The sequence below is a fragment of the Monodon monoceros genome, unplaced genomic scaffold (genome assembly GCF_005190385.1).
Source record: "Monodon monoceros isolate NGI ecotype Baffin Bay Population unplaced genomic scaffold, NGI_Narwhal_1 Super_Scaffold_2, whole genome shotgun sequence".
NCBI lineage: Eukaryota > Metazoa > Chordata > Mammalia > Artiodactyla > Monodontidae > Monodon > Monodon monoceros.
The window spans coordinates 48,191,616-48,218,441 of NW_021703776.1; the positions used below are offsets into that span (position 1 = coordinate 48,191,616).

Consider the following 26,826-nt stretch of genomic DNA (forward strand, 5'->3'; position numbering starts at 1 on the left):
AGCCAAAAGGAAAAGGAAGCAATGGCATCAGTGAGGCTCTACATTCTCCCAATGTCAGTGAATGGTTTTTAATGGTCTGTGGATTCCTCCCTTCAGATTGAGTGTAGCTTGACTGGAAAAGGTGCTGAGGATGTCCTGGTCTTCCCTGGTTAGGACAGCTCAATGCACAGAGTACGGTATGAGGTTTCACCCTAACAGGAGAGGGCCCCCAGCACTTTCCTTCTGTGATCTTCCCACTCCTTCTATTAAATCAAAGATACCTTCTCACTGGTCCCTGCTCTCCTAGGCTGTTCTAATAGAAATAGGGGCTTACTTCTCATTGATCATCATCCTTCTAAGACTCAATTAGAAGAGATAAAGGTGGAGTATAACTATTACTGACTCAATATATTTGTCTTACTTGGTGGGATAAGCTTAACAGATCAAACTCTATGATGATTAGTCATATCCTGTAAACTATACAAACTTATTACTGATTCATATGATATTAATACCCAATTATACTTACTTTCAAAAGGCTATACATAGAAATATGAATTTTGCTCTAATTTTAAATTACTTTTATTTTTAAACTAGATAATATATTTGCAAGATCCCCAAATCAAAACTTTATACAAAAATATACAATGAGAAATCTCCATCTCATCCTTTCCCACCTGACTGTACCCAACATTGGCCCTAATAGGTAGCAATTTTTATTAGTTCCCTGTACAAACATCCGAAGTTTATTTAAACAAATAAAAGCAGATGCAAATAGGTATAATATAATGTGCTCAACATGACTAATCATCAGGCAAATGCAAATCAAAACCACACTGATATATATCACCTACACCGGTTAGAATGGCTATTATCCAAAAGACCAGCAACAACAGTGTTGGCGAGGATGTGGAGAAAAAGGGACCCTTGTGCACTGTTGGTGGGAATGTAAATTGGTGCAAATAGTACAGAGCTTCATCAAAAATTTAAAATAGAATTGCCATATGATCCAGCAATTCCACTTCTGGGTATTTATCCAAAGAAAATGAAAACATAAGCTTCTAAAAATATATGCATTCCTATGTTCATTGCATCATTATTTACAATAGGCAAGATAAGGAAACAATCTAAGTGTCCACTGATGGATGAATGGATGAAGAAATTGTGTTATAGATATACAATGAAATTATTATTCAGCCATATCAAAGGAAAGAAATCTTACCATGTAACAACATGGATGGACCTTGAGGGTATTATGTTTAGTGATATAAGTCAGACAGACAAAGATAAATACCATATGATCTCACATATATGTGGAATCTAAAAAAAAAAAAGGAAAAGAAAAGAAAAGCAAACTCATTGATACAGGAAACTGATTGGTGGTTGCTAGAGGTGGGGTGTTGAGAGAGTGAAATAGGTGAAGATGGTCAACAGGTACATGAAAATCTGACTGCAAAAATCACAGGAAATCAAGGAAGTGCAAATTTAGACAATAATGAGATACCAGTTTGCAACCAATATACAAAATAAATTGTCTTGAAATACCAAGTATGGGTAAGCTTCATATTGTTAATTCTGCCTAGAAATAGAAAAACCAATTTTGCTAATATGAGTTCATAGAATCTAAGTCTCAAAGCACAAAGCACAGTAACTCTTTAATCAGATACTGAATGATTACAGAACTAGATATGTGGGAAGAAATTAAACCCATGATTTAAATTCTACTTAACAAATTCCCACTTACTGAAGGTTACTTTTACAATATATCCAAATACACAGTTACCATATTTTTTCATTTTCTTCCTAATGTAAGCTAATACATTTTTAGCAGCTGAACACTCTAAAATCAAGAGGATTTTATTACAATTCTACAGGTTTGCTGATTTACTATGATGAAACAGTGAGAAAAAAACATAATTAGATTTAGTAGAAACATCTGTGAGATTGGATATTTATTAAGGAAAAAACTGAAGTGGGCTGACTAATTTGTCATACGGTTGAAAGTACATGAAAAGCAAACGCTAGGACTTGGAGGCATACATGACTGAATAGGTGAATGTGACTCACAGAAATTCAGGATCAGCCTCGTAATCCACAACTCTCAAGAAGTTAGGGGATACAGGTGCTGACTTGGCCCTCCCTGAAGGAAACAAATGATTTGACCTATCTTCCCAATAACCAGAATACCAGATGGTTGCTTCCCTATACAACAGAAGAAAACCTTATGACTTGAAAGAAATGAAACAGCTCATTAAAGTAAAACTTTTCAAGCACCAAGGTACTAATCCCATGCCACTTTAAATGTTAAATAACTAATAATAGCAATACATCCCCAATACTAATTGTTCTATGGTTGTTGGAAAAAATATCTTTACTTTTTTAAACTCTACCATGGAGTTGATCATGCTTTGTGATAAAATTATCCCTGGGCTCCCAGTAATCCCAATTGACGTCAACACTTGGAAAAAACGCAGGAAACGGAAGGAAATCGTTCCAGCTCTTGGTTTGCTATAACCTGCTCTTTCAAAGGCCTGGGGTATCTTGTTCCTTCTCTGAGAGGGGAAGGAAGGTAATTTCGGAAGCAGGATGCTGATATACTTTAGGAAGCTACTAGAGGTCACTGGCACCTCTCTGGTTTAATAAGGTACACCTATGCATATAAGCAGGAGAAAAGGCCTCCTTGAGGAGAAACCTGGGCTTCCATGCCACACTGAAAATTGCAGAGCAAGTTAGTAACTAAACCCATTTCAGCTGGAGCTAACCTGTCACGGTTTTGCTTGTCTTTCTTTTCACTTTAACCTGGTGCAATTTGCATCCAAAAAAACAGAGGAAGAGGGCAAAAATGCTCAAAGAAAGGAAGAAAGGTCCGTTTCTTTGAGGTCGTGCTGCCGGTGCCTTCATGAAAGACTTGAGCAGGCCATATACTTTGTTGTTGGTTTTTTTGTTTGTTTTTTTCCAGCAACAGAGACATCAATGGTTTAAAGAACGGGGGAGCTTACATGTCTGAAGCAAGGTCCCGGAGTGACACCTCACCGGATACTGCGGACTGCAGGCAGGACGCGACGGCAGGAATCTTCGCTCCGGGGAAGGGCGTGTGGGGAGGGGCCGGTGGAGGGTGTGCTGGGAGAGGTTACCAGTTATAGGGGAATTGACGTCAGGCCGGCTCATTAGTTACCAGGGAAACCAGTAGAGGGGCACGCCCCTCACAACCCCTTTGCTGATAACAATCACCAGCTGGGGCCTGGGGCAAGGACATAGGAAGGTCAGTCAGTACCCTGCATAGGGTGTAGGTGAAGCAGGCCCTGGTCTGGCAGCGGATGTACACAGAGCAAGGGAACAGCCATCTTGAGTGGCCTGACCATACATTCCACACCTACATACCCAGCAGAACCCTTACAATCTTGGTCCACAGCTTTTCTGAGATACCTTTGGGGCCAGGCCATATACTTTGGCGTACTGCATCCTCAGGCTAAAACTTCTGTAGCTAGGATCCCATGGTGAAAAGTTAAGCTGTGAATCGGGAGAAAGTATTCACAACACCTTTCACCAGCAAAGGATGAGTGGCCAGAATACATGAAGAATTCCAACGAAGCAATGAGAAATAAGGCAAGCTAATTTTAGAAAGTGGCAAAAGGTTAATTTGTCCCTTTGGAGAAATAAAGGAGGCGAGCTTGGCCCGGGCCTGCTGGAAGAGGCTGGTAGGCATAGGCGCAGAGCTAAGCATCTGTGCCAGTGCCCAATGCCACAGAACTGGAGGGTCGCCACGCCAAGGCCTGGCAATCACGTTGGAGATGCAGCTCCCTGCGGGAGGACAGACCAGCGCTGGCCCCCAGGGGGTCCTCCTGATTCCCAGCCCACTCCCTTTCTCCAGGCCACTATCGTAGAAACACTCTGAACAAAATCTGTATGACGATAAACCGGGAAGTGCTAGTGTAGACGTGGCTTGGCCTGGTTCCTGACTCAAATAATCTGACTCCATCAACTTTAGGTACTCTACTCACTCAGTTCCCTAATAGTTAATGTTAGATGAAAACATTCCAGGAGTCAGAACTCAGTGCTGTAAACCTCCTGAGATTTGAAGCAGAGAGAGCTGGATCTGAGACCTGATTTATCAAACCACCTAATCTTTAGATACAGGTCCCAAACACCCAAAAGGTTATGGGAGAAGTATAAAAGGTAATGCAAAAAAACCAACCAAACAAAAAAAATCCCCCAAAACAACTTCTTAAATCACCCACACTCATTTTCCAGAGAAAACTTTATTTGAGGCATCAAGCAATATACTGAAAGAGGTGAGTCATGCACAAGTGATGTCCTTATTCCCATAATCGTACATTTGATACTCTCTGTCCTCTTAAAAGGGGTGTGTAGTGCGCAAGATGAGAAGCACATAGCTTTCAGACAAAACCGTATCTCTGTGAGCACTTAAGAAAGTCTCCTTTAAATTTTGTTGTTCCTTCTTTAAAAGGCACGTCGGTTTTATTTCAGAAAACTACAACAAACTACTTCTTCCACTGAGGAGGAAGTTTCTCCCCAGAGTTATTTATGAAATAATGCAGCTGCCTTTTTCTTTAAAGGGATTCTTGTCTTCTGGAATTCCTTTCACCAGAGGATCTTCTCCAGAACGTTCTTCAATATAGTTCTTTATTTCTTCAGAACATTTAGACACCTTAAGGAGAAAAAGAAAGGAAAGAAAGAATGAATCAGGTCAGGATTGTTCAAACTTTGTCACCACCCTTCAGTGAAATTAATATAATTGGGTACAACCAGAAGTTTTTAAATGAAATAGAATAGAATAAAAATATTAGAGTACAGCACAGAGCCTATATAATATATATGAATGATACAGTCTATGTAAAATATATTTCTTACTATGGTCAGGGTCAAAAAAGTTTGAAAGTCACTGTATTAAAAAAATTACCTCCAAATGGACTTGAGGACACGGGGAGGGGGAAGGGTAAACTGGGACCAAGTGAGAGAGTGGCATGGACATATATACACTACCAAATGTAAAATAGATAGCTAGTAGGAAGCAGCCGCATAGCACAGGGAGATCAGCTCGGTGCTTTGTGACCACCTAGAGGGGTGGGATAGGGAGGGTGGGAGGGAGACACAAGAGGGAGGAGATATGCGGATATATGTATATGTATAGCTGATTCACTTTGTTATACAGCAGAAACTAACACACCATTGTAAAGCAATTATACTCCAATAAAGCTGCTGAAAGAAAAAAAATTACCACCAGCATTTTCTATCCACTATGCCTCATGATTTCCTTCCTCTGCTGAAATACAATTATGACGTGTCCACCATATTTTAGGAACTGAAACATACTCCACTTTCAATTTTGCATGCTAATGAACAGATGCAATAGTAGATACTCCCCAAATGTTTTGGGGTGTGACCTGCAAAAAGTCTCACTTACTGGGTATGTGCCAGGTTCTGCAATTTCATAAAATGATAGAAGCATTGGAGAAAGTCTGACTCCGGAGAGGCTAATGTTGTCCAAAAGTCACCCCCATCCCCACCCCATGTTTCTGCTCAGAACTGATCATAAGAAAAGACTTACCAGAGGCTTAGTAGACTTATCTGAGGCTTGTGTTTATGTAAGTAGTTTAAACTTTTTCTGAATGGAGGAAGGATTGAATAGTTTCTTCAGAAACTCCATTCAAAAGAGACAGTTTGTAAGACTGATTTTTAAAAAAAGGAGGGGAATAAACAAGAAAGAAAGAAAAAAAGGATTACTGTCTTAATGAAGGCCTGCATTAGTAGTAAGAAATTAGAAGTAAAAATTAGAGAAGTTCCAGAAAATTCCAGTGGAGTCCTCTTAAAACTAGGCAAATGTTCCCATTGATTTTGTAATCTAGATTAGTAATCTTCAAACTGTTTTAATGTTGATCACTAAAAAATGTTTGCATATGTATCCCAAAATGTACATAATTATTTACTTATACCTAAGTGCAGTTACTACTGTGTTAATACATCATGTATAATCATAAAATATAAACTAGAAATTATTAAAAGATGAGATTCTAAACTAGCCAAAAATATATCATTTTGCAATATATACACATATCAAATCACTATGTTATGTGTCTAAAATTAGCATAATGTTTCATGTCTATTATACCACAATTAAAATTTTTTAAAAATAAAAAATTTAGTGTTTTACTCCCACACCTCAAAGATTCTTGGCACGTCAGGGTGGAGGCCTAGGTGATACAGTTAAAATGTGGCAAAATAAAATCTTTACAAATCTTTACAAGTACCATTCTCTCAGGTAACATTTGCTGTCAATCATTGCTGACATTCATTGTGCGGGCATTTTAAGTGAATTCTCAGAGGTGATGATGTAAGTGTCCATAAGCTGGGCTCTGTGGCCACAGAGACATTTGTGGATAAGACTCATGTTTCCCCAAATTGTATCTGTTCTTAGAGAGGCTTCTTCATTAGGTTTCCAAAAAGATGTGTAACCTCCAGAAGTGAATAATGACTTCTCTGATGCATTTCCTTCCACAGTCAAGAGGATATGTTTGAACAACAACTAGCTAGAGCCAGAATTCAGCCTGTGAATTTTGTATCCTTGGCCTGAGCAGAGTACACAGCTCAGAAGTGAACAATTTATTGACAAAATAGTGGACTGGGCATCAAGAAGATACGTGTTTTAGTGTTTTAATAACTGCTCTATCATTATCTCTGGGGTCTTAAATAAAAGGCTGGTTAGCCTCCTCAGGATTCAGGTTTTTTAATCCTTAAAAGTGAGTGGGTTGAATGATCTCTAAGAGCCATAATGTTTTTCTAGCACTAAGACTCTATAATTCAAAGTGCATAATAAAATGCTGGAACCTTATTATTAGGACGTAGATGCCTCTCCCTCTACCCTCTAAGGTTATCCCTGAAGTTTTCTCTCCCTCTGGCACAGACTTGGGGTTTCTGGAACTGGAAAGCCAATCCAGCAGGGTGTGTCCTAAGGAGTGGAGGGAGCTGGCAGGGAGGAAAGGCTAATGAATGATACCTTTAACCTCCACACAGTCAGCTGCATCCAGGCCCCTGCCCAATTTCTAATTTGAAGCTTGATAACTGGAAGACACTTGTCTCTTTTTTTCCCTATAAGTTCTGTATAGTGATATCAAATATTAAGATATTTCAACTTGGCACAGACAATGCTTTACTTCAATATATGCAACTCTGTTTAATTTGTAACCTCTGAGGTTCAATGCGTGAAAAAAATCTAAGTGATCAACAGATGCCAAACTGTGGGCTTTGCCATCCACAAAATGGATCCCTTAAAGTTTCAAAAAACAATCCTATGCACTGGGTCCTGTAACTTTGGTTTTTCCTTTAAACACAGCAGTATTAATAAGTCACAGAAACTTTCAACATGTACAAAAAGGACTGTGAACTTCAAAATCCTGGAAGACTAGGGATTTGGAAGTTACAGATTAAATTTGAGAAAGAAATGTATAAAGAGTAAAACACAAAAAAGCCTGCACATTCCAAACATCACTCAAAATGTGCCTTCTGAGTAACAAGACTCTTGTTATGAACAGATTTACCATAACTAGAGCAGGAAGGTAAGTGAACGTATTAACCATACCTACTTCCTTTCCATTTTTTCCTTACCTTTTTCTAGTATTAGACCATAGAGAAATAAAATCAGTTTAAATTTTTCTTGCTGGGGAGAAGGGACTATGTTTCTTGTTGGGGAGAAAGGACTATTTTTCCCTTAAAAAATTATCTATCCAAAAACCTATTCCTGGACTACAGGTTGCCTGATTGAGGAAAAAGGGAAGAAACGAAGGTCTGTATTCCCAGTAAAAACTTAAAGTAAAAATTACAAAGTCTCCAACAAATTTCAGTGGAGACTTCTGAACACTGGGACATATGTTCTAACAGAATTTGTAATCCACTTCAGTGGTCTCTAAAATTTCTAATCATGATCACGAAAAAGAACTTTTGTATGCAGTATAATTATTTGTTCATAAATAAATACAGATACTACTGTATAGGTATTAGTTCATTGCACATACTTACAAACCATAAAGTGGAAATTATAAAGGGATGAGATTTACAAATAAATAAAGATAGATACTGTAATGTTTTGCTCCCAAGCCCCAGGGGACTGTTCATCACACACTTCCTAGAGAGCCCTGAAGAAACTCAAAACTAGGTAATTCAAGACTTACATTGTGATTTTTTTAAAATACCGTTCTTTCCCATTATGAAAAAGATCAAGGAACTAAGTAGCCATCTGCCTTTTCCCTACAGCTTGAGTAGTTTTTAAAACCAACTAACAGCAGGCAGAATTTCTTGTCTGTTCCCCTCATTCTCAAACATTTGGCTTTAAAATTACTCATGAGATCCTTGCTCTCTCCTTTACCTCCTGTGATTTCCCCACATCAGCTGGCAGTTCCCAAGCACCACCAAAGCCCTTCTTCAAAAGAAGCTGCAGAAAAAAAGAAAAAAAACCAAAAACAAAAACCCAAAACAAAACCCCAACCCCCACCCCCCCAGCCCCCGAGCCAAAAACTGTTTTACTGCAACAAACTAGGAAAAGCTGACTTTGGTTCATTTCAGAGAAGGAAATATTCTGGGACATCCAACTTACCTGTTGTCTCTGCAACTTGACTTCTTTGCGAAGTTGCTCAACTTCCATCTTCAGCTTTTCCTTTTCTGGCAAATCTTCGATGTGAAGGGCCGGCATTTTCGCCCCAGACTGCGCGCAGGGACAGCTGTGGAAGTGGGGCGGCTGGACGTGCCGCAAACCAGGGCGCGCCCCGAACTAACTACGTTGCCTGCGCACCCGGCCAGCGCAGGAGGTGACAGCCTCCCCCAGCGCCCCGACGACTTCCCCTCACGCCAGCCCTGCCTAGCGTCCCAGGATCTTAAAACCCCTGCTCTTTTTCTCAGATCTCCACAACCCCAGGAAGCCTGCCCCCGGGAGCCCGGGGAGGGTTGAATTTGCGAGGGGGCCCAAGGACGCAGAGAGGCTGCGCGCTGCGCTGTGCGGTCTCCCGCGGGGATGCTGGCCGGGCCCGCCCCGGCTCCCGACCCTGCCACGCCCGCGGGAGACCGGCCTGGGCTGGGGCCAAAGGGTTCGAGTTGAGCGAGCCCACTTTCCTGGAGAAACAACAAAAGTTTTACTTTTTGTTCCATTTTTTTCCCCCCAAGTCACATCCGGGTTTTGTTTGTGAAGCAAGAAAAGGAGGACACTAGCCGGCAGGAAATAACGGCCCTTCACTTCTCCAAGAGTTTCAAAAATATACAGCATGTAACTTTCCTCCAGCTACATACATGTTTACTGTGGGAAATGTGGACGCTTAAGAAAAGGCCTAAGAGGAAAATGAAACTGAGCTGTAATCACAGAAACGCCCATCACATCTGTTGATGTATACACACCCAGTCTGTTAAATACCTGAAGTGGATTAACAAGTTTTGGAATAAAAAAGGCATCGGGATGTGAATATTGTTTATAACTCGCACGGCCATTTTCTGACATTAATAAATTGTCATCCTCAACAACAGAGTTTTATTCTTTCTTCAGGGGAATGTTTTATAATGTTCGAAGTATAAGCGGATGATCCTAGAAAAGACAGAAGCAGAAATCTTGAAGTTCTTACCAGAAAGTATTTCTCCATTCCCCATCTGTCAAGGTTTGGGTGACACTTGACACCGAGGGTTTTGAATTCCTGGCTCAAGCATCTTCCTGGATGTTTGCAGTGGATTCGCTTAGTATTGGTTACTCCACTTTCTGGAAAGCAACATGCATCTAGCTGCTACTTTGTGAAGCCAGGAACAATGTCTGATGTGACAAACGTTTGCATGCAATACAAGGTTTCCCTTTGACTATCTAAAATGTTGTTAATGATGCTCAAAAGACTAGAAGAAAAATAAAGCATGTAGGAAGAAAAAATAAAGTATCCCAAGCAGTCAGATACATATTCCTTTCTCCCCAGAGATTACCTCCTGCCTATAGAGTCAAATTCAAGTTGAGTAGAGGCAGTAACTGAATATTTCAGGGTATTCGGCCTTAGACACCATAGCCATTCCCTGTTTTGTAAGCAGAGGTTTTTGTTTGCTCATAATTCCTCACCAGGCTCCACCCACTTATCCTCAATAAATATATTAGCATGAAAAGAACAATGAGCCCCTTGATGAGTACTCATGGGTTGCAGTCCCTGCTCTGCCACTGGCCATCACTAGAAAAGTCACTTATTTCTTCCCGGATTTTGGTTTTCTAGTTTGTGAGATATGTCATGGGGTAGGGGAGGGGTGAATTAGCTAAGGTGAATTTCATTTCTAATTGTATTTATGTATCTACATCTGACACATCACTTTCACAAAGAAAAATATTTAGGAGCTTCATTTTCTGTATTTGAAATACCACACATTCCAGGATCTCCCAGGCTCAAAAAACTTGGATCAGCTGCAGGAGTTTTCCCTGTTAGCAAGCAGTGAGCCAAGACAAAAAGCTCACATCTGTTTCCAGAACTGATTTTTTTTTTTTAATTTCCCCATTGCTTAAATTTAAAAGGTTGGTTAAAACTAGCTTAAATAAGTTAGTGAAAGTAAGTTAATGTGGCCTGAATTAAATAAGTTCAGCACCCAGATTAAATAAGTTGGTTAAGTAAATAAATGTTCGTCTGTTCCAAATCATAAGAATAGAGTTATTTTGGCCTTGAAATTTCTTCCCTGTGAAATCATCTAGTTGCATGCAGTGATATTTATAAATCCATAATGGTTCTTTAAATGGTTCTTTAACTTCTTCCACAGTATTATGAGACTTAAATTAGAAATGAAATACATATTAGTATAATTTTAAAAATTTATTCTTATCAAATAATTCACATGCTAATAATATCATATTAAGTAAACTGATTAAACTGAGTTGGGAAATGCTGACATCTCATGATCACATGGCACTGAAAAACATTTTGCTGTTGTTTGGTTTTAAATGGTAAAATGATGGGTACTTTTTTCTTTAAAAAACAAAAAAACAAAATACAAGAGTATGTAGCTCCCTGTTCCTAAGCACTACTTCACCTCCTGGGGGCAACCATGGTAAGCAACTTCTCGTGTATTCTCGAAGACATATTTCATCAGCAAAATATTTTGGATAAACAAATGTTAAAATCCATTATTAGTTGTATCCAATTGTGTTAACTTTTTACTTATATTGTACATATTACCTCTAATGAAGTTACTTTACAAAATAGTATGTGTAGAAACCATTCTGCAATGAAGATGACAGATGTAATCAGAAATGAACCTTTATTAGCCCACTGTCTCTTGACAAATGTTTTAAAGAATCTGCTAAATTAAAAAAAAAACTTAACCATGTGGTTATTTTCACTTTTAAAGTATAAAAGAGCAAAGACTATGACATATTTACCTTGGCATGTAAAGAAAGGGAAAGCTCTTTGACTATTTTTCTAATGTATTAAGTATGCTGTTAAAAATCCATGTAAAGAAAAGTCTATAAGCAAATGTTGAGGTTAATTTTATTGGAGTTGATTTAATATAACATGAGCTCAAAAAAGCAGGGTTCTGGTTTTATCTTGTGAGTTTTTCAAGACATAGATCCCTTCTGCCTCTGTGCTGTAGTATAAATAAAACTAGGTTACCTCCCAAATTCTGCTCTTCTAAAATTTATAAAGTAAATGGTGACTGTTTAGGCCATGAAAATGATTGTTTCTTTAAGGGAAATATTTAACCCACATTTGATGCACTCGGTTCATTTGATATTGGTTCAATTTATTATAAGATTCCGTTTCCAGATAAAAATAATAGGAAATCACAAGATGACCAGGTCTGATGTTCCAATTTTCATTAACAATTACTTACAATTCATCGTATCAAAATGATTTACCAATTCGGTCCATATAAGAGTTTAATTTCTACTGCATATAATTGGTCTTTTTCATTACTCAGTTTACTGTCTTCCTTGTGGCAATATATTCTTTTAAGAATTTAGGAAGTCTGAAATTAGCCTTGTTTTGAAATTGGGCTAAAATCAAATCAATCCAAATTAAAATAACAGTGAGCGTTTTTGTTTTTTTTTTCTTGCTGAAGTTTAAACTCACCTATATGTACACTGGTGGCCCTGGAATAACAACTTCTGAAAAAAACCCAGAGTCACTGACTGCCAGTTGTAGCTGTGTAGGCTGAGGGACATTCTGATTTTATTACCTTCTTCCTGGACCATCTTTCCTATAATTTTTATCTTATTCAAATTTCTGCTGACAATCTGTATTTTTAAGCAACAGGAATTTTACCCTATGGTTGATTTAATCATTAGTTAAGCCAATAAGAATTCTGAGTTATCCAATATAAAAAATACCTCCCTTGCCTGCTTTTAATTGAACACTTATTAAGTTAATTAAATTGTAGAGACAATTTATTAGTTGATATGGCAGTTTCAGATGAACAGTTTCTGACTTGGGAAATTTACAGTATAGCATTGATACTAAGACAACCATATAAATTAGAGTAAGAGAAAGCAAAGTAATGTTAAATGACTTAAGAGATATACACTGGGAATGGAATGAGAGACTGAGATAGTTTTTAGTCAGCCTCAGAAGAAGGGTAGGATTTCAAAAGGCTGAAATGAGATGGAGTGGAGGGACATTTCGGGTGGAGAGCTCAGTATGACTAAATCCAGGTGAGAAAATGAGGTGGCACGTCAGGGATTATTTAATAGTTAAGTCTGTTGACTACAGGAAGTCTAAAGGTTTTATAATAATAGAAGACATTTATTACTTTTTTTCTATATGTTTATCTCCTATCTAAATGATTTTATATAGTCACATAAGGATCCACCTTAATCCATTTTACAAAGTTCAAGTGTTGAAATTACTTATCTGAAGATCTCAGCTATAAAGTGGATGAGTCAGGGTTTTAATGTAGCATCTTCTGGCTCCCAAATCTATTTCCAGTTGTTAGATGAAAGGTAGAGATGTTGTTAGGACTATACATGTTACTAAATGCCAAAGCCAAGACTTCATATTTTTTTAATCAGAAAAAAAAAGATATATTGAACACTTAATAAACATTAAATGGCACATGGAAAAAGCTCCTAGAGACAGACAACAATTAAACAAACAAATAGATAAAACATATAGGATGCTAGAAGGTGGTGGGTATTATGGAGGAAAATTAGAGTGGGAAAGGGAGATAGGGAGTGCTGGGGGTAAGGGTGGAGAGGGTTTTTGTAATTTTACACAGGGGAAAAAAGCTTCTCCTGAGGAAAAAAGATGAGACTCCTGTAGTTTATCTTGGAATCCCTTAATACACAAAGCATGTTTTGTAATAGGGAAGAATCTTTTGTATTCTATTACAAGTTAATCACTAAAGGGATATTGCCTATAAGCTTAAATTATACATAATGGCCCATATTTGGGAACCCTGCCTCCTAGGTAATATGCATTTAGCTAAAATACCTTTGTTTAGCTCACAGGAAACATTCTGACCAGGCCCACCTGTGAACGATGGCAGGGAGGAAGAAATGAATACATCCCCTCCAGAGGCTGATGGGAACCAGGAAAGGTTTGACTTTACTCCCTCCCCTTTTAGTATAAAAGAAGCCAGAATTCTAACTCAGGCAAGATGGTTCTTTGGGACACAAGCCCACCATCTTTTTTAGTTTGCTGGCTTTCTGAATAGAGTTGTTTCCCGAAGAACTCATCTCTTGATTATTGGCCTGTCGTGCGGCAAGCAGTATGCGCTTAGACTCAGTAACAGTTTGATATGTGTTGGAGTGTGTTGCTAGTGATTCATCCAGAGATCCAGAATCTGGCCCTGAGAAATTTGCCAATTCATTTCTCTGATCCTCGATTTTCTCCACTCCAAGATGAAGGGGTTGGACAAGTGTCAATAGATCTTTGCTGAACATTTACTCTGGCCAGAGTAGGAGGGCACTGTGCTAGGAGCCAAACCTGAGACGACCTTTAGGTTCCCTTCCAGGCCCAATCATAGATAACTCTTATATTGGTTTTTTTTTTTTTTTTTTTTTGCTGTACGCGGGCCTCTCACTGTTGTGGCCTTTCCCTTTGCGGAGCACAGGCTCCGGATGCACAGGCTCAGCGGCCATGGCTCACGGGCCCAGCCGCTCCGCGGCATGTGGGATCTTCCCGGACCGGGGCACGAACCCGTGTCCCCCGCATCGGCAGGCGGACTCTCAACCACCGCACCACCAGGGAAGCCCTTATCTTGTTTTTAAAAGGATGACAATCAATTAACATTTGTGAGTATTCTGATTACTAATGTATCCAAAAACAGCACTGTAAATGTGGGATAGCAACAAAGAGACACTAACAACAAAAATAGTTTCCGAGTTGTGGTATTTTACACTTGTCATTTGTTACAGAAGCATAGGCAAGTTATCTCTTAGTCATTAGCACAAAGGTAGTGAAATTTGGCTTATGAAAACTCGGTTAAGATGCCGGGAGGAAACTGATTAGGAAGGTGATGCAGGTGATGGCTATTATTCTATCATCTTGCCCTTACACTGATGCAGAAAAAAAGGACTATACTGGTGAGTCTCCACGGGGAGGGGATGGAATAGCATGCATCTTAAAGGATTCTAAGTATTTTGTCTAGTTCTGTTCCCAATAATAATACTAGTTAACACTTATTGGGTCTTACATGTCAGACAATACGCTAAGTGCTGTAGTTACCCTAGTATAATATTTAACCACCATGAAAAAGGGGGTTGGATCATTATTATCCCTATCCTACAGTAGAAGAAACTGAGATTAAGTAATTTATCCAAAGTCAGGCAGGCAGTGAAGTGCCAGAGCCAGACCTTTCTGGCTTCTCATGACCTTTATTTGAGGGCTGCTTAAATCCACCATGCTCCATGACCACAGACTGAACCCTTAATCCAACTGGCATTCTGGGAAAAAGTCATGTCATTGGTGACAAGTAGAATTGGTAAGAATGCAGAAAGAGGTTATGGTAAAACCACTGCTGCTGACTGGGGGTTGAAAGAGGGAAACAAAAAACAGAACATCAACAACAAAACTCTTCACAGCATACATTCTGCCAAGATAGGTTTTCCGTGAACCAAAACAATAGATTTCTTAATTCTCTAAGTAAGTGAAAGGTTGGGGAAAATACAAGTCTAACCATGAAATTAAGAGTGCTGAAAGGGTAATGGAGAAACATAAAACATTAACTATATGCTGGCATCCAGAATAATATAGACTCATTTATAAAACATATTATTGTTAAAGAAATGGGTCAATCAATATTTGTTGTCAATTATGTGTTAAACCCTGTGCTAAGTACTTTAAGAAAAGCATAGACTTATGCATTATCACAGTCCAAATTTTATTAAATGCTCATATTTATAATTTAAAAATTCATGTACATGCTTAACAGTATTATTACATATGACCAAACAGTATGTCATTAAAGCTCAAGGTATTCCATGGAATTAAAAAAAATTTTTTTTATGAAATCACACAGCCTCCTTTGAGCTCCTTGAAGGGATTTTTGTCCTCTGGGATACCCTTTACTAATGGATCCTCCCCAGATCTTTCTTCAACATAATCCCTTACTTCTTCACAACATTTGGACACCTTAAAGGAAAAAAGGAAAGAGATGACTCATTTGGCTTAATAGAGAATACTGCAGAATCCAAGAATGCATTTATAATAATAATTTTTGTGTCTGTTCTATCTTTTTAATGTGATTCTGCTTTCTGCCAATGCATTTGTACTTTCTACGAGAGAAGAAGAAATAGCTGCTCCCTGCCCTACCCTTGTGGATATCTCTGGGCAAAGGCTAACCAGCCGCCATACTCCAGCTAAGGGCTCTCAGCGCACGCTGCCTCCAGCTTCTTTAGAGGAGACAGGGTCCAGGGATCAGAACACAGCTGACAGCACAAGTCAAGAACGTTACCAGAGTGAGCATTGATTAAATCGTTGACTTCATTCCAAAAATATGACCTGTGAAGGTGGAAGGGAATGAATAATTGTTAAATTCCAGGCTTATCACCACTCCTGGATTCTCAGAAGTATACACATGTAATTTTATTTTAAGCTGGTCTACAATGATTGCTCATGATTGTAAACTTGAAGGTGAGCTCCAAAGGGACCTTTGGCTGATTTGTTCACATGTATCCCAGGCATCTAGAACAGAGCCTGCATTTAGTTGGTGCTCGGTAAATAAATACTGGCTAAACTAGATCATTAGTTTTGCTTATGAGCTTGCTCCTTAGTCATCTGCTCCATTATAGTAATGACCCTGTGAAAAATCAGGCTTTAGTATTTTAATGGACTCAGCCAGAGCCTGTTAATGTACCATGTAACATACTGTTTAGAGAGAGGCAAAGTTCTATACATGCGTAAGTATGAGTATGTGTACGTGTGTGTGTGTGTGTGTGTGTGTATACACATGCATATACACACATGGGACCAAATTATTCATTTCTTTTAATGGTCAACTTGTTTTGTTTTCACTTAATTTATCCTTCATGACATTAACACAAAACTGCTTCATTTTTGGCAGTCCATGAAGTGACCATTCTGTAAGTTACCTAAGGAATTTATTGTTTTGTTTTAATAAAATCTTCACACCATTTTTGCATGAAAGTTCTAGGCAACATTAGACAGAAGACTTAAGATTACTTAGACTCTGCAAACTCATTATCTACATATTAGAACAGATCATTTCTAATCGGGGGCAGGACATTGTTCAGGTGGCTCCTTCACAGGACGATACTTGGAGTTTATGCACACATTTGAAATATGCAATACTTTAGATTCACTTTTTTCCCTTCAAAATTCAAACTTGAGATTTAGATTCACTTCTTCCCCTGTCTTCCAAACACCAGCTCTTTGGGCCCCAACCAGTTGTCAGGAATAGGACTCAGTGAGGGGTTAGTTTTGACAGTGCCTGGCTAGGATCTGAGGATCCTGAGGAACAGACTACCTAAAATCCTATGTGGGTGGATGTGCTTCAAAATTATTTCACGGAGCCTTATTATAAGTATATATAGTTTAATACAGGATTACATGGCATGGTAGAAGGAGCATGGGCATTGGATTCAGGCCATCCCAGGTTTGATTTTGACTCTGCCCACTTACCAGCTGTGTGTCCTTAGTTAAAATAGTTTATCTAAGGTATAGTTACTTCATCTATGAAATATGAGAAGCAGCACAGATTGCATTAAGTACCTGGCATACAGAGATAGTCAATCAAATGGTAGCTATTACTATAAAGATTGCTTTTAGTTTTTGCCTATTATATTCGCTTATAGTCATCGTAAATCTTTCAGCTTTAGAAACTGGATGCAAAGAGTTGTCTTACTCTGACAATAATGCTGCCTTAACAGCAAAGTAGGTTGAGGCACATTATGAATCGGTCTGGTTCATAGATATAAATAATAATTTTTAAAGTAATAATAATTACATATTGTTACTATTCCCATTTTATAGAATAAGAAACTGGCACAGATGAGTTAGCTCATTTAAGTGAGTATTACACAGGAAGTAAGTTGTAGAGCCACAATCTGAACCAGGAATATGGTTCCAGAGGATACCCACTTACCCGTACTATGATGACGCTATGCTATCCTGTGTCAGAGCTCTGGGTTCAGGCTTGGAAAGTTCTGTGTGTGTGCATGTGTGTGTAGTTTTGGCAGTCTGATATTAGATTAAATTGACTTCCAAGAGCAAAGACACATTGAGTAATAGGGCAAAGGAACCCCAAAACCTGACAAATGGGGATGGATGCGATATTTATCCCAAACAAAAATTCCCAGGTGAACTTGCCACAAGTGAAGAGTAAACATGACGACAAACAAACTGCCTACAAAACAATCCTGAGTATATAAATAACAAAACAGCTTTTGGATGTTTCAAATAAAGAAGAAAAAGATAACCCTCCTTTACCTCAAAACTTTATTTTCCCCCAATTATAAACATAAGGATTTAAACTTTTTTGGTGTGCGTTCCAAGCTTCTGTGCTGTTTACAGATTTAATTTTATCTTTTAAAAATTACATGTTTTGCCTGTATGGAAAGGGCAACAGGGAAGTTTGAGACAACTATAAACATAAAAGAAGCCAAAATTCCAATTTTTACTGGGAGTAAGAGTTTTGAGCAAAGTATGAAGATAATACAAGCTTCTTTTATTGCTTTGGCCTGATGAGGTTTTTTTTTTTTTTTAAGAAATATGAAATATACTCTTATCACTTGTGGAGGAGTTTTTGTTCTACTGATGTTCCCAAAACAAAGAAATCTAAAATACATATCTACATTTTCTAAGCTTCAGTCATTGTTTGGTGGAAACTTTTATTCCTTTGCCATTTCTCCTCCTTCTACTGGCAGAGGACTTTTGGTAACCGTTTCTAAGATCTGACAAATATTTTTAGGAGAAACTAGTGAGTTCTTGTGCCTGAACTCATTTTTATTTGCAAAGAAGGAATAGAATGTATTCATTCATTACTGGCCATGACAGTGCTGGAGGGGATGTCTTGGCTAAAAGTATTTGAACAATATCAAATAAAGAGAAGCTTATCAATTTAGAAAAGTAAAAACAAAATGCCTATATGCATTGCTTTACTTTATTGCTAAGCTAAAATATGATGTCTCATATTCTTCATTTTATTTTTCTTTCCCTTTTATTTAAAACAACTCTATAGGAGGACGCTTCAAGATGGCAGAGGAGTAAGACGTGTAGATCACCTTCCTCCCCACAAACACATCAGAAATACATCTACATATGGAACAACTCCTACAGAACACCTACTGAATGCTGGCAGAAGACCTCAGGCTTCCCCAAAGGCAAGAAACTCCCCATGTACCTGGGTAGGGCAAAAGAAAAAAGAATAAACAGAGACAAAAGGATAGGGACAGGGCCTGCACCAGTGGGAGGGAGCCGTGAAGGAGGAAATGTTTCCACACACTAGGAAGCCCCTTCGCGGGCGGAGACTGCGGGTGGCGGAGGGGGAAAGCTTCGGAGCCGCGGAGGAGAGCACTACAACGGAGGTGCGGAGGACAAAGCGGAGAGATTCCCGCACAGAGAATCACTGCCGACCAGCACTCACCAGCCTGAGAGGCTTGTCTGCTCACCCACTGGGGCGGACAGGGGCTGGGAGCTGAGGCTCGGGCTTCGGAGGTCAGACCCCAGAGAGGACTGGAGTTGGCTGCATGAACACAGCCTGAATGGGGCTAGTGCACCACGGCTAGCCAGGAGGGAATCTGGGAAAATGTCTGGAGCTGCCTAGGAGGCAAGAGACCATTGTTTTGAGGTGCGTGAGGAGAGGGGATTCAGAGCACCGCCTAAACGAGCTCCAGAGATGGGCGCGAGCCACAGCTATCAGTGCGGACCCCAGAGACAGGCATGAGATGCTAAGGCTGCTGCTGCTGCCACCAAGAAGCCTGTGTGCGACCACAGGTCACTATTCACACCTCCCCTCCCGGGAGCCTGTGCAGCCACCACTGCCAGGGTCCCGTGATCCAGGGACAACTTCCCCAGGAGAACACATGGCACACCTCAAGCTGTTGCAACATCACGCCGGCCTCTGCCACCACAGGCTTGCCCCGCATCCTGCACCCCTCCCTCCCCCCGGCCTGAGTGAGCCAGAGACCCCGAATCAGCTGCTCCTTTAACCCCGTCCTGTCTGAGCGAAGAACAGACACCCTCAGGCAACCTACACGCAGAGGCAGGTCGAAATCCAAAGCTGAACCCCAGGAGCTGTGCGAACAAAGAGAAAGGGAAATCTCTCCCAGCAGCCTGAGGAGCAGCGGATTAAATCTCCACAATCAACTTGATGTACCCTGCATCTGTGGAGTACCTGAATAGATAACAAATCATCCCAAAATTGAGGAGGTGGACTTTGGGAGCAACTGTAGACTTGGGGTTTGCTGTATGTGACTGACTAGATTCTGATTTTTATGTTTACCTTAGTATAGTTTTTAGCACTTGTTATCATTGGTGGATTTGTTTATTGGTTTGGTTGCTCTCTTCTTTTTTTAAATTACTTTTTTATTTTAATAATATTTAAAATTTTAATAACTTTATTTATTTGCTTTCTTTCTTTCTTTTGTGTTTTTCCCTTTTCACTCTGAGCCGTGTGGCTGACAGGGTCTTGGTGCTCCAGCGGGGTGTCAGGCCTGAGGCTTTGAGGTGGGAGAGCCGAGTTCAGGACAGTGGAAAACCAGAGACCTCCTGGCCCCACGTAATATCAATCGTGAGAGCTCTCCCAGAGATCTCTGTCTCAACGCTAAGACTCAGCTCCACTCAACAACCAAAAGCTCCACTGCTGGACACCCCATGACAAGCAACTAGCAAGACAGGAACACATCCCCACGCATTAGCAGAGAGGCTGCCTAAAATCATAATAAGTTCACAGACACCCCCAAACTCAGCACTGGACACGGTCCTGCCCACCAGAAAGACAAAATCCAGCCTCATTCACCAGAACACAGGCACCAGTCCCTTTCACCAGGAAACCTGCACAACCCACTGAACCAACCTTACCCACTGGGGGCAGACACAAAAACAATGGGAACTATGAACTTGCAGCCTGTGAAAAGGAGACCCCAAACACAGTAAGTTAAGCAAAATGAGAACACAGAGAAATATGCAGCAGATAAAGGAGCAAAGTAAAAACCTAGCAGACCAAACAAATAAAGAGGAAATAGGCAGTGTACCTGAAAAAGAATTCAGAGTAATGACAGTAAAGATGATCCAAAATCTTGGAAATAGTATGGAGAAAATACAAGAAACATTTAACAAGGACCTAGAAGAACTAAAGAGAAAACAAACAATGATGAACAACACAATAAATGAGATTAAAAATTCTCTAAAAGGAATCAATAGCAGAATAACTGAAGCAGAAGAACGAATAACTGACCTGGAAGATAAACTAGCAGAAATAACTACCACAGAGCAGAATAAAGAAAAAAGAATGAAAAGAATTGAGGACAGTTTCAGAGACCTTTTGGACAACATTAAATGCACCAACAATTGAATAATAGGGGTCTCAGAAGAAGAAGAGAAAAAGAAAGGGACTGAGAAAATATCTGAAGAGATTATAGTTGAAAACTTCCCTAACATGGGAAAGGAAATAGTCAATCAAGTCCAGGAAGCACAGAGAGTCCCATACAGGATAAATCCAAGGAGAAACACTCCAAGACACATATTAATCAAACTATCAAAAATTAAACACAAATAAAAAATATTAAAAGCAGCAAGGGAAAAGCAACAAATAACATACAAGGGAATCCCCATAAGGTTAACAGCTGATCTTTCAGCAGAAACTCTGCAAGCCAGAAGGGAGTGGCAGGACATATTTAAAGTGATGAAAGGGAAAAACCTACAAACCAGATTATTCTACCCAGCAAAGATCTCATTCAGATTCAACAGAGAAATTAAAACCTCTACAGACAAGCAAAAGCTAAAGGAATTCAGCACCACCCAACCAGCTTTACAACAAATGCTAAAGGAACTTCTCTAGGCAAGAAACACAAGAGAAAGAAAAGACTTACAAAAACAAAACCCCAAAATTAAGAAAATGGTAATAGGAAGATACATATCGATATTACCTTAAATGTAAATGGATTAAATGCTCCAACCAAAAGACACAGACTGGCTGAATGGATACAAAAACAAGACCCATATATTTGCTGTCTACAAGAGACCCACTTCAGACCTAGGGACACATACAGACTGAAAGTGAGGGGATGGAAAAAGATATTCCATGAAAATGGAAATCAAAAGAAAGCTGGAGTAGCAATTCTCATATAACAAGAGACAAAGAAGGACATTACATAATGATCAAGAGATCAATCCAAGAAGAAGATATAACAATTATAAATATATATGCACCCAACATAGGAGCACCTCAATACATAAGGCAAATGCTAACAGCCCTAAAAGGGGAAATCGACAGTAACATAAGCATAGGAGGGGACTTTAACACTCCACTTTCACCAATGGACTAATCATCCAAAATGAAAATAAATAGGAAAAACAAGCTTTAAATGATACATTAAACAAGATGGACTTAATTGATATTTATAGGACATTCCATCCAAAACCAACAGAATACACTTTCAGCTCAAGTGCTCATGGAACATTCTCCACGATAGATCATGTCTTGGGTCACAAATCAAGCCTTGGTAAATTTAAGAAAATTGAAATCATATCAAGTATCTTTTCTGACCACAACACTATGAGACTAGATATCAATTACAGGAAAAAAATCTGTAAAAAATACAAACACATGGATACACTACTTAATAACCAAGGGATCACTGAAGAAATCAAAGAGGAAATCAAAAAATACCTAGAAACAAATGACAATGAAAACACGATGACCCAAAACCTATGGGATGCAGCAAAGGCAGTTCTAAGAGGGAAGTTATAGCAATACAAGCCTACCTCAAGAAACATCTCAAATAAACAATCTAACCTTATACCTAAAGCAATTAGAGAAAGAAGAACAAAAAACCTCAAAGTTAGCAGAAGGAAAGAAGTCATAAAGATCAGATCACAAATAAATGAAAAAGAAATGAAGGAAACGATAGTAAAGATCAATAAAACTAAAAGCTGGTTCTTTGAGAAGATAAACAAAATTGATAAACCATTAGTCAGACTCATCAAGAAAAAAAGGGAGAAGACTCAAATCAACAGAATTAGAAATGAAAAGGGAGAAGTAAGTGACACTGCAGAAACGCAAAGGATCATGAGAGATTACTACAAGCCACTATATGCCAATAAAATGGACAACCTGGAAGAAATGGACAAATTCTTAGAAAAGCACAACCTTCCGGGACTGAACCAGGAAGAAACAGAAAATATAACCAGACCAATCACAAGCACTGAAATTGAAACTGTGGCTAAAAATCTTCTAACAAACAAAAGCCCAGGACCAGATGGCTTCACAGGCAAATTCTATCAAACATTTAGAGAAGAGCTAACACCTATCCTTCTCAAACTCTTCCAAAATATAGCAGAGGGAGGAACACTCCCAAACTCATTCTATGAGGCCACCATCAACCTGATACCAAAACCAAACAAATATGTCACAAGAAAAGAAAACTACAGGCCAATATCACCGATGAACATAGATGCAAAAATCCTCAATAAAATACTAGCAAACAGAATCCAACAGCATATTAAAAGGATCATACACCATGATCAAGTGGGGTTTATCCCAGGAATGCAAGGATTCTTCAATATACGCCAATCAATCAATGTGATACACCATATTTACAAATTGAAGGATAAAAACCATATGATCATCTCAATAGATGCTGAAAAAGCTTTCGACAAAATTACACACCCATTTATGATAAAAACCCTCCAGAAAGTAGGCATAGAGGGAACTTTCCTCAACATCATAAAGGCCATATATGACAAATCCACAGCCAACATCATTCTCAATGGTGAAAAACTGAAATCATTTCCACTAAGATCAGGAACAAGACAAGGTTGCCCACTCTCACCACTAGTATTCAACATAGTTTTGGAAGTTTTAGCCACAGCGATCAGAGAGGAAAAAAAAATAAAAGGAATCCAAATTGGAAAAGAAGTAAAGCTGTCACTGTTTGCAGATGACATGATACTATACATAGAGAATCCTAAAGACACTACCAGAAAACTACTAGAGCTAATCAATGAATTTGGTAAAGTAGCAGGATACAAAATTAATGCACAGAAATCTCTTGCATTCCTATACACAAATGATGAAAAATCTTAAAGGGAAATTAAGGAAACACTCCCATTTACCACTGCAACCAAAGGAATAAAATACCTAGGACTAGGAACAAACCTACCTAAGGAAACAAAAGACCTATATGCAGAAAACTATAAGACACTGATGAAAGAAATTAAAGATGATACAAACAGATGGAGAGATATACCATGTTCTTGGATTGGAAGAATCAACACTGTGAAAATGACTACACTACCCAAAGCATTCTACAGATTCAGTGCAATCCCTATTAAACTACCAATGGCATTTTTCACAGAACTAGGACAAAAATTTCACAATTTGTATGGAATCACAAAAGACCCTGAATAGCCAAAGCAATCTTGAGAAAGAAAAACAGAGCTGGAGGAATCAGGCTCCTTGACTTCAGGCTATACTACAAAGCTACAGTAATCAAGACAGTGTCCATCATCGGATGAATGGGTAAAGAAGATGTGGCACATATATACAATGGAATATTACTCAGCCATAAAAAGAAACGAAATTGAGCTATTTGTAATGAGGTGGATAGACCTAGAGTCTGTCATACAGAGTGAAGTAAGTCAAAAGAGAAAGACAAATACCGTATGCTAACACATATATATGGAATTTAAGAAAAAAAAATGTCATGAAGAACCTAGAGGTAAGACAGGAATAAAGACACAGACCTACTAGAGAATGGACTTGAGGATATGGGGAGGGGGAAGGGTAAGCTGTGACAAAGCAAGAGAGAGGCATGGACATATATACACTACCAAACGTTAGGTAGATAGCTAGTGGGAAGCAGCCGCATAGCACAGGGAGATCAGCTTGGTGCTTTGTGACCGCCTGGAGGGGTGGTATAGGGAGGGTGGGAGGGAGGGAGATGCAAGAGGGAAGAGATATGGGAACATATGTATATGTATAACTGATTCACTTTGTTATAAAGCAGAAACTTACACACCATTGTAAAGCAATTATACTCCAATAAAGATGTAAAAAAAATTTAAAAATAAATAAAAATAAAGCAACTCTATAAAAATTTTAAAACATTTTTAGCTTAGTGGCCATAGAAAAACAGGCTAAGTGCTGGATTTGGCTTATGGAAAATAGTTTGCCAAACTGTTGATTTTAACTCTAAATCAAAAGATAATTATGATTATTAATTTTCTTAATTTCTGATGAATTTTATCTGAACAACTTGTTTTCAACTATAGAGTTTCTCCAGTCAATGATGTGGGAGAGGAAAAATAATTTTCCCTCTACACTTCTAGGTTCTTGACTGAGATAATCCTGTAATAAGAAAGACAGATTAACAGGAGAAAAACAAACAGAAGTTTAATAACATGTATACCTTCTGTATACAAGGGAGAGACTCAGGAAAACTGAGTAGCTCCCTGAAATAGTCCAAGCCACCATCTTAAATCCCACTGCAGTGAAAGACCAAAGAAGATGGTAGGTGTGGATGACAGGGGTGTGGGGAGCCAGTTATGGGCTTAAGATAATTACCAGAACCTTACCCTAAAATAATTCACGACAGCCTACCCCTTAAGGACAAATATTTCCTCCCTTATGTCAGAGTACAACCTCTTGGCTTTGCCTTTGTAAGCCCCTGACTCTTTCTCTTCCCTGGAACACTCTTTCCGTTTTACCCAAATCTGTCTCCTGAACTGTAATTCTTAACACCCCAAATACACGTTTTTTATTTGGGAATAAAAAAAAAAAAAAAAGGAAAAGCACAGTATTAAAAAAACAAAACAAAGCAAAAACAAAGAACAGTCCCTAAATGGACAAAGCTCCACATCAACAAACCAAAACTTAATACCTAACTTAACTGCAGTTTCAGCCTTTCCCAGGAGTGGAATTTAAACCTATCAATCTGTAACTTCCTGATCAGCACTAGTGAGGTAATCTGCATGATAGACCCCTGCTCTTCCCACAAAGGAAGTTGCTCCTGCCTGAAATAATTCTTTCTTTTGTTTATGACTTCCTTCTCCCACCCCTTTGTGCCTATAAAAACCTTCCATTTTGTACAGTTCCTTGGTGAGCCTTTCTACTTGCTAGATGGGATGCTGCCCAATTCATGAATTATTTAATAAAGCCAATTATATCTTCAAATTTACTCAGTTGAATTTTGTTTTTTAACAACAGCAAACAAGGGTAAGGCTGTTAAGCAGATCTAATCCTTGTGTTCTCCATGATAAGAGTTTCTAGAGATTTAGAGTCATGCTTCTCCTCCTGATACAGAGAAGGAGACACCCTTACTAATGGAGATTTCCCTTATAAATGTAACTGTCTCTTAGGAAAGGGAAACTTCTAGTTGGTTTTCAGAGCTTCCCCTGCGTCTGCTATTTTTCAAAAATAATCAGCCTAAAATAATCCATATGCCAAAAAGGCATATTTTGGGGTGGCAAATTCTGCTCCCCTTCAATGGTTTTTAACCTGGTAGTGCTACAGTTATCTCTAGTTTAAAAATAAAATTCAAAACAGAGCAGCAGTTTACCAGCATTCTTTCCAGTGTCACTTCTTTCTTGAGCTGGTCAACTTCCATCTTCAATTTGTCCTTTTCTGTCAGGTCCTCAATATTGATCACTGGCATCTTTTGCCTGCTGAAAAGGTAGAAAGTTCATACACCTGAATTGCTAGACTCACGTCAAGTTAATGTTAGCCAACCCTTCCCTCAGCTCTTAACTTACTAAATGAACTGTTTGTTTTAACTTCCTGTGGTAGTCAATTTCTCTTGAATGCTCTTTGAACAATTCTAGCACTGCACACTAGCCTTGAGGTTTTAAAGCTTCCTTATAATCTTCATTAATATGATTAAACTAAGTATTTGACTCTAAACACCTGCTAGTAGGTTTGTGGGGAGAGGTCAGTTCAGTCAGTAAATAATCTTAAATATCCAATGCTCCTCCTTTTCCCTGTTTATTTGACACAGTGTAAAAACTTGAGGTTCCAACCCTTATCCCCAACTCCAAAGCCCTCCCTCATATGATTTATGCCATTTAAGTTAGTTTGAGGTCATTCTGAGGACTACCCATTAATCCCCTAATTCGCTGGAGTATCTGATCTGGTATTAACAGAGAAACATACAAAAAGTGTCATTATAAGTTCCTTATAAATAATGGATTGAAATATAAACCAATGGAATGAAAATATAAC

At 38.8% G+C, this 26,826-nt stretch overlaps 2 protein-coding genes across 2 annotated transcripts; both read right to left on the reverse strand.

The window, feature by feature from the left end:
- Positions 1-4,228: 4,228 nt before the first annotated feature.
- Positions 4,229-9,075, reverse strand: GNG11 (G protein subunit gamma 11). Its single transcript, XM_029232946.1, has 2 exons — positions 8,588-9,075; positions 4,229-4,648 (listed from the first exon to the last, which is right to left on the reverse strand). Exons 1-2 carry the CDS (start codon positions 8,681-8,683, stop codon positions 4,523-4,525), a joined length of 222 nt encoding a protein of 73 aa, XP_029088779.1. The 5' UTR covers positions 8,684-9,075; the 3' UTR covers positions 4,229-4,522.
- A 6,221-nt stretch (positions 9,076-15,296) lies between these two features.
- Positions 15,297-26,410, reverse strand: GNGT1 (G protein subunit gamma transducin 1). The gene is made up of 3 exons (XM_029234255.1): positions 26,361-26,410; positions 26,168-26,270; positions 15,297-15,560 (listed from the first exon to the last, which is right to left on the reverse strand). The coding sequence occupies exons 2-3, from the start codon at positions 26,261-26,263 to the stop codon at positions 15,432-15,434; spliced, it is 225 nt and encodes a 74-aa protein (XP_029090088.1). The 5' UTR covers positions 26,264-26,270; positions 26,361-26,410; the 3' UTR covers positions 15,297-15,431.
- Positions 26,411-26,826: the final 416 nt, after the last annotated feature.